This window comes from Malania oleifera, chromosome 1, assembly GCF_029873635.1.
Source record: "Malania oleifera isolate guangnan ecotype guangnan chromosome 1, ASM2987363v1, whole genome shotgun sequence".
NCBI lineage: Eukaryota > Viridiplantae > Streptophyta > Magnoliopsida > Santalales > Ximeniaceae > Malania > Malania oleifera.
Window position 1 is genome coordinate 16324396 of NC_080417.1, and position 9486 is coordinate 16333881.

Consider the following 9486-nt stretch of genomic DNA (forward strand, 5'->3'; position numbering starts at 1 on the left):
AACATGAAATTTTTGCACTGTTTAACATAATATTCTCAACCATAGTTCCTATACTGTTTTTATGGTTTTTCTTAAAACTGTCGTGACATGATTATTCTAGAAAAATCATATTATTCTAATATAACATAATTTTGATGGAAATTTATACTCATGCCACACAAATGTGAGTAATACTTAAACATAAAATATGATTTGAAATCATATTTTCTGATAAAATGTATTAAATCTATTTTCCTGTTCAATAGAAGTATTCTCAAACACTATACTATAACATACGTAATTTCTGAAAATAAATGTTGTATATTAATAAATAATTTCATGAAAAATGCTCACTTAATTTATCCTCTTACTTGGCTTACTAAGAAGCCCACAAATCTAACCAAATCTACTCATGTGTGTTCCCAGTTCAACACCCTGAAATTTGCATTTCCCCAACAAAACATGTCACGACCTGCTCATTTTTCACTTATTTTTTTTTTATATCAATCAACATTAAACCAAAACCACACATCACATATACCAGCTCAGCAGGTCACAATCCACCTAGACCCGTGGGTACCAAGGATATAACAGAACATACAGCAGAAGTCTACGCAGAAGAAAATATAAAATCATATACGTCTCATCATAATGTGCATAACACATACCAGAGTTACTACAATCACTATCTCACAGTATATACATCCCAAAATGAAATTTAGGGACAATCCCCACAAAACCTAACTGTTCCTACCAAAAATTTACCCTTCCAAAGAGGGCAAACAACTGATCTAGATCAGCGAGGCTTTTCCCGCTCTCCTATTTAGGGTTCCTGAAAAATTTGTAAGATTTAGGGGTGAGACACCTCTCAGTAAGGGAAATAAACTAATACTAGTGTGTGGCAACATGAGTAATCCATGTTCTACATATAACATACATAACATATTCAATACTGTTTATCAAATATGGGAAAAGCATAAGTATATCAAAACATGGCAGAAAATACTGCATTTCATAAACATATCTCATCTTATATCATAATAATAGCATAAAACAATCATGGTAGGTTAGCTGGCTGTTGTCATGTATTACCCCCACATGACTGGGTTGTGTGGCCCGAAGGTGGGACCTGACAATGGTTGGCCGACCACTGCCAAGTCAAACAGTAGTCTGTAGGTCCGACGGGTCTACCCAGACTGGTCCGTACACCAGGGGCGATAATAGCACACTTCTTGAAAATAACCACATCGACCATCCAATCTCACACCACTCCGTACAGCGGCGTTAACACAGATATCATCATCACGAGGACCATGGATACATAGCAACGGTACCGTGCAAGTGTTAGCCTAGACCAAGCCAACATGGTTCTGATATCATATACATATACTAAAATTGTGATACATGGATAACTCATATCATTAATTATCAAATCATTCATATTATTTTTCACATATACATATATCATGAAAATCATCGGCCCGTACGCCGGTATTTCACATTTTATCATAGCTCGGCCCGTACGCCGGCAAATCACATAGCACAGCCCGTACGCTGGCAAATCTCATCCACAAAGAACGGCCCGTACGCCAGCAAACATATCCACATAGCACCGCCCGTATGCGGGCAGACATATCCACATAGCACGGCCCGTACGCCGGCAAATCACATATATATATATATATATAAATATCTCGACCCGTACACCGGTTTTCCATCATAGAAATCCATATCATCCCCAATCCCAGAAAACAGTATTTCACAACATTTTTATACTCATGCCACACTGAACAAATTTTCACATATTCAACATATCATCATTTAAATAGTATTTTCCAAATATAAATCATATATATAAATATATTTATTTTTCTTAAAACCAGATGCTACATATATATAAATGCATTTTCTCAAAACAAAACTAGCTTAGTTTATCCCCTTACCTGATTCCTGAAAAGCCCCTAAGAAAATCTTCCCCGTACCCACAAGGTTCTCAACTCAACACCCTGAAAATGAAAACTCACAGAATTAAAGTTTAGTATTTTCGTATATACAACATTTTCTATAACTACCACTAAGTCAAATTCGGCTTAAAAAGTCTTACCTCAACTTAGGGATGATTTCCAACGTTCCCAATCAACACCCCTGGAAATGAAAATTTTCAGTATTAAAGTTCAGTATTTTTACGCATATATCACTTTCTTCAATTGTCAAAAATCCAAATATTTAATATAAAGTCCTACCTTGGATTTGGGATAAAATCCAACTTCGTTTCCCTGACGATCCGCTCCGGCAGACTTGTAGAGAACTTTACCAGGAGCGTCGTGGTGGCTTCGGTTTGTCGATCCGGCGTAAAACTGGCCAGGAATCGAAAAGAAAGAGAGAGAGAGAGAGAGAGAGAGAGAGAGAGAGAGAGTCGTAGGAGAGAGAGAGGAGAGAGGGGAGAGAGAGAGAGAGAGCACTTCCAAAAAAAAATCTAAGCAAGCTTCTTGAAGAAGCTTGCACACCATTATGTATATATATATATATATATATATATATATATATATTAATATCATACTAAACATTAATTAAAGTAAAGCTTCTTGAAGAAGCTTTCACACTTTATATATATATATATACCTTTAACCTATATATTAAATGTATATCATAATAACTTACTTATATATATAAATACATGCACACACACACACACACACACACACACACACATATATATATATATATATACATGTTTCAATATTTATATATATATATATATATATATTCCTTATCATACTATTCATTTTACTTGTTAATTTAATTAATTTATTTTATTTTATTATTTTATTATTTAATATTTTTTAAAAAATTTTATTTTTCCCGGTTACTACAAAACAACAAACACCAGTATAATACCTTCCAACACATTCCCCTCACTCCAAAAATACCAAATAATTTATACAATTTAAAATAACCAACTTACCTAGAATTTGGGATGGTGCCCAAGTTGGCCTAACTAACAAGCTACTCCAGCAAACTTGTAGAGAATCTCCCCAAGATCAACATGACAGTTTTCGATCATCGAACCAGGGAAAAACAAAGTCAGAAATCTAGAGAGAAGTCAGAGAAACCGAGCTAGAGAGAGAAAATGTGAAAAAAATTAACTTTTCCTTGCTGAATCCCAATTTTGGCCTATATATAGAGTGTTGTCCATGTGGCCTCATCGACGAGACACGTGGCCTCATCAACGAACCCAAGAAGGAAGTTCGTCAATGAAGGCTATGGGTTCGTCGACGAGCCTGCACGTCCTTAAACCTGCTCTCTGTTTCTCTTCGTCGGCGAGACTCATGTCCTCGTCAACTTTCCCAAGAAGGCCACTCGTCGACGAATATTCTACGTTCGTCAACGAGACCCTGCTGAGCCCCCCTTGGAAAAATAATTTTCTCTCTTTTCTTTTATAATTTAATTGCTATAATACTTCGAGTCTCTACACTACCACTGCTAATTCGATATCGTGTGTCGGGTAGTTCTTTTTGTACTCCTTGAGTTGACGAGAAGTATAAGCAATTACCTTTCCTTGTTACATTAGTACACACCCGAGACCCTTCTTAGAAGCATCATTGTAGATAAAAAAAATCCACCATCCCTTGATGGAATGGTCAGAATTGGAGCAGTAACTAGCCGCTACTTCAGTTCCTGAAAACTCTGCTCACACTCATCGGTCCATTCAAACTTTATGTTCTTTCTCGTGAGTTGTGTCAATGGACCTGATAGTCTAGAGAACCCTACTACGAACCGACGGTAGTATCCTGCAAGACCCAGAAAACTCTTGACCTTCTAAACCTTCTTCGGTCTTACCTAGTTCAATACTGCTTCTATCTTACTTGGGTCCATTAATACCCCTTCTCTGGACACTACATGCCCCAGGAATGCCACTTGCTCTAACCAGAACTCGCATTTCTTAAATTTCGCAAACAAGTTATTCTCATTGAGGACTCGAAATACCAACCTTAAATGAACTACATGCTCCTTAGGACTCCTTGAGTAAACCAGGATGTTGTCAATGAAAACAACCACAAATTGATCTAGATACTCGTGGAACACCCTGTTCATCAAGTCCATAAATGTTGCATGAGCATTGGTCAATCCAAAAGGCATAACCAAAAATTCATAGTGGTCATACCTAGTCTGGAATCTAGTCTTCAATACGTCCTCCGATTTCACCTTTAGCTGATGATACCCAGATCGCAGATCGATCTTAGAGAAGACGTGCGTGCCCTATAATTGGTTAAACAGATCATTGACTCGTTCTGAGTTATGCTTCCAAGTGCAGAAGTGTCAAGTTGTATCAAGGATGAGTTCAGGATCGTATTCCACAGGGACCACTGAGTATCAAAGTATTAATGCAAGTTTAGTGAAATCCTGTTGCTGAAAAATGGGATTTGAAAGTCTTTTTGGTCTTTTATGATTTTGAGAACAGTAAACAAAGTGGGAGATGCTTGAGTAAACTATCAAAATAAAACTGAAATTTTATCAATTTTGCAAAAATGTAAATCTAATAACGCAACCAAAACTAAACAAATTAACTGAAACAGTTTTGCTAAACACTCGGGTTACGGGTCAAGGTCTGCTTGCTTCCACCGTTTACTAATTTCCTAGGCCTTACTCCTCTTCTTGTTAATCCAATCAAGGCATTAATAAGATGAAATTTTATTACTAAGCTCGAGTAAATTTGCCACATCCAAACGGAAGAAAATACAAACTCTCATTAAGCATCAACCGAATGTCGTGTAAATTAGTTGATGAAAATCCTAGATTAAATCAAGGTTTTGATGTGCCCAACGTCAACAACAAAACAAGAAATAAGAGCCAGCGATTTATCAACGATGCCTTAAATTTTCGGTTTCAACCAAATAAAAGGTTAGCAATAATATTTTAGGGAAACTAATAAACCATGGAACACAAACGACATCGACCCACAATCCGAGTTACCGAACTTTGCTACTCATGCTTGCAATAGAAAAAAAATGGAAATCCTACGTCTAATCAAGCAAGTATCAAAACTCACGCTAACTAAAGACAATAACTTTGAACATGAAATTAAAACACCCACCAACAAAAACTCAATCAAACACATACGTAAACAATAAAAATCGAACCTTTAACAAAAATTACGAATAAAAATAATTAAATTAAAACGAATAAAAATTCACTACTAAAATTACTTGAGAATTCAAATAAATAATTGAAATACAATATATTTCAAGATCAATTTTTTTTCCAATTAACTTCAATAAATAAAAACATTAATCATAACCAAATTAATAATAAGAGAAGAAATAAAAGAAAAGCAAAGGGAGAGAGAGATAGAGAAAACAGAGGATGGGCGGCTGTGTGTTCACGGCTGCTGTGGAAGAACCGTGAGGATCTGCTGGAGAGGGCAGCAGCTTGCTGTGGTGGAACAAGGAAGCTGGAAGGAGGATGTTCGGTGCTGCTGCAGACGGGAGTTGCTGGTCTGGCTTTACTGGTGTGGTGAGGCAGCTGTGGAGTGGCTTCGAGGAGCTGGCATGGCCACTGGAATTGCAGAGGTACGGGTGCTATTGTGTTGCTGATGTGCTTGAGGAATGGAGGCTGGAATAGAGAACAGCTGCTGTGCTGGTGTGGGCGTCCGAGGATGGGGGAGCAGGAGAGCAGCAAGGGAGCAAAGATAGGGTGACTAAGAGAAAAAAACTGAGGGGGAGAGCAAGGAGAGAAAAAAAACAAAAACAGAGCAAGAGAGGGTGCGGGGACAGAGGAAGGAAGGAGAAAGAGAGGGAGAGAGCTAAGGGAAGGAGAAGAGAAGGAGAGATAGGAGCAGGAAGGAGAGGCCAACAGGAAAGAAAGAAAAGACAAGAAAAAAAACTAAAATAATAGAAGATGAAGAAGATCAAGAAGATGCAGAAGAATGCCTGCTGCGCTCGGGTTCCTTTTAAAAGAAATTTGTAGTGCCCTACCCGGATTAGCCAACCCGACCCGGCCATGCATGGCCGGGTCACATCAAATTCCCTTTCATATATATATTTTTTATTTTTTTTCATTTTATTTGCTCTCTGTTCATCGCAAATTCTGCTCTTTTGGGGCCCGTATCTCACAAAACTTAAAACACGAAAGTTGTAGATGATCCTTTCCTCTTTCTCCAAAAATTTGAATCGTCTCAATTGGATCTTGTACGGAAAAGTTATGCATGAAATACAAACAGGTGTCGGTTTTGGTTCCCGGGAATTTTCCTGCGACAAAAAAATTACCAAAACTTCATAAATAGTGCAATAAAGTTCAAGAATGATAATTTTGGCACTTTGTTAAAATATTGAACAAATTTGGATATTTAATTAAAAATATAAACCGTAAAACCCGGGTTAAGATGCCCAATTACGCAGTTTTGACTCGTAATCACACCCCCCAACTGATGTTTTGCTAGTCTCTAGCAAATGACGTGAATGAATCTTAAGGTGGTGTCTAGAACTATATACTCCGGTGATCATGAAATCAATGCACATAGGACAATATTATACCGCTTCACATACAAGAACATAACTGAATTTCACACAAGCTCGTTCATATTCAATGCACACGACTCTGAAGCACGTCACTCATACAAGTTTCATCGCTTATATGTCATTTAAGAGTAGTATACTCACATGAAGTTAATCAGTGACACATTCAGAGTTAATGCAATCATATAAGTTCGAGTATAAACAGGTAAACTCTCGAGGTGTGTGTGATGTGTGTGACTCAGTACACCTAGGACGCCAGTGGACACCTACAGAACGGTCGCTTTGACTCGGCCTAACTGGTATACCCTCAAGAACACTCAAAGAAAATGGGTTCACTCATCATATGTGAGGAGGAGTGTCGCGATCAAACATCCCACATATTAAAAGGAACAACGCTAAGTGTAAGGAGTAGACTAGTCTGGAAGGGATCTAGCCTATTTATGAGGTGTCGGGTCTTCACCCTAGCATCTTCTCACTTACTCGCCACATCCAACTGAGACCACCCTAGATCAACTTATTCACAAACTTGTCGTGAACACATCTGAGGCATTAACTGGTTGAAGAATCTTCGTACGTAGAGAACATGTGTTGTGTCCTTGACTTTTTGTGATATTTCTGTGGAGCAGACATTAGCATTTTATTTCACGCGCATTTTTATTTCTTATCCTTTCTTCTGCTCATTTTTCATTTTCTGTCTTTTCTTGATCAATTAGGACAATCATAACACTTCTTTTGTAATCTTCAAACAATCAATGGGAATTGAGCTCGAATAGTGGTCTATGAACTAAGTCTATCTCTAGGGGTGGCTCAGCTTTCATATCTTGAGTAGGCTACAAGACCTAGGTTTCTATCTCCCCACTAGAAGTCACCTCTAGGCTAGCAAATCAAAACATAGACTAGTGTACAAGGAATCATCCAGAAAAAAAATTGAGTTCCATGAACTCTGATTTGATATTAACGCTCAAAAGGACGATAATAGCTCAAGAATATCTCACAAGGTGTCATAGTCTCCACATGTGTTCTCTCGGTGCTCACAAGGAACCCTAAGTGCAATGAATCACGTAACTGTGTTTATTTATCCTCGTGAGATGCATGTAGATACAGGAAATTATATAACCAAATTAACACGAATGTACTACCAATCAATTATTCATGGAGTCATAAAATCATATAAAGAGAAACTACACATAAATGACTCAAGTGTGTAGTTCTTAGGTTATATGCAGGTATGTGAAGGGTACGAGTCAATGTTAGAAATGGGATAATGCAGTGTAAATCTTCAATGCTCCTCTTTCTTTCTCTCTTTCTTTTTGATTTTTGAATTTTTTTTTTTTTGTTCTTTTTTTTTTTATATAACACCATTTTCCCAAGGCAAACCACATATGTTTAAAGCACGCAAACCACAGGGTAAATTCTCTTCCACCCCCCAACTAGAATGTAGCATTGTCCCTAATGATGCAGGAGAATTGAAAGAATTTACCCAAGAGAGTATTTAAACGTAAAGCAAAACAATTCTAAAAATATAAACGAGAAAAAGAAGAAGTACCTGAACCGCTTTGAAAAGAATATAATGCTAGAGAATAAGAAATAACAACTACAGAACAAAGGAAAACAATGAGAAAAATAAAAATATAAATGAGAAAAAAAACACAAAAAAGGGAAAAGAAAAGAAAAGAAAATGAACTATACTAAGTGGGATCAAGCAAATGTAGAGTAGATTCCTCAGGTGCAAAGTTAGAAATAAAAGGCTTGAGCCTTTGACCATTAACCTTAAAAACATTACCATTTTGAGGATTCAGAATCTCTACAGCACCATGAGGAAAAACAGTCTTCACCACAAAAGGTCCACTCCACCGAGACCTTAACTTACCAGGAAACAAGTGTAGGCGAGAGTTGTATAATAGCACCTGTTGGTCGGGCTCAAAAGTCTTACGCTGAATGTGTTTATCATGACAGTTCTTCATTCTCTCCTTGGACAATTTAGAATTATTGTAGGCATCCATCCTCAGCTCGTCCAATTCGGATAACTGCAATTTTCTCACGCAACCAGCATCATCAATGTTAAAATTGCATTGTTTAATTGCCCAATACGCCTTATGTTCCAACTCTACAGGCAAATGGCAAGCCTTACCATACACTAATCTATATGGAGACATGCCTAAAATAGTTTTAAAAGTTGTTCTATAGCCCACAAGCTATCACACAATCTCAAAGACCAATCCTTCTTATTTGGGTTAACAGTTTTCTCAAGGATATGTTTAATTTCCCTATTTGCTAATTCAGCTTGCCCGTTGGTTTGAGGATGGTAGGCAGTAGAGATTTTGTGGTGGATACCATACTTCTTCAATAAGGCTGAAACATGTTTGTTGCAAAAGTGCGTGCCTTGATCACTGATTATGGCTTTAGGCATGCCAAACCTTGCAAAAATGTTTTCTTTCAAAAATTTTACAACCACTTGATGGTCATTAGTTTTGCAAGGGACTGCCTCAACCCACTTGGAAACATAATCAACGGCAAGCAAAATGTATAAATAGCCAAAAGAAGAAGGAAATGGTCCCATGAAATCTATACCCCAACAATCAAAAATTTCAATCACTAGTATAGGTTGTCAAGGCATCATGTTTCTCCTAGTGATTCCCCCTAATTTTTGACAAGGTTCACAAGCTTTAAAGAAACTCAAAGCATCCTTAAACATATTTGTGGGCGGAAAAATGCCCACCACAAGCCTCTGTGTAGCAAAAATTTAAAACACTAGAAATTTCATTGTTAGGCACACACTTTCTAATGATCTGATCTGAACAATATTTAAAGAGATAAGGATCATCGTAAAAGAAATTCTTAGCTTCAGTCTTCAACCTTCTTATGTCTTGAGCATTCCAACGAGGTGGCGTTTTCCTTGCAACCAAGAAATTTACAATATCAGCATACCATGGTAAATATTCAACGGCAAATAATTGTTCATCAGGAAATTTATCAGAAATTAAAGAAAACT

At 37.2% G+C, this 9486-nt stretch overlaps 1 protein-coding gene across 1 annotated transcript; it reads right to left on the bottom strand.

Annotated features, from left to right (window-relative positions):
- Positions 1-8182: 8182 nt before the first annotated feature.
- LOC131150593 (uncharacterized) lies at positions 8183-8650 on the bottom strand. Its single transcript, XM_058101453.1, has one exon. The coding sequence runs from the start codon at positions 8648-8650 to the stop codon at positions 8183-8185; it is 468 nt and encodes a 155-aa protein (XP_057957436.1).
- Positions 8651-9486: the final 836 nt, after the last annotated feature.

Bases quoted from the DNA above. Each gene is read 5' to 3' on its own strand.
- LOC131150593 (XM_058101453.1), bottom strand. From the start codon at position 8,650: ATGTCTCCATATAGATTAGTGTATGGTAAGGCTTGCCATTTGCCTGTA.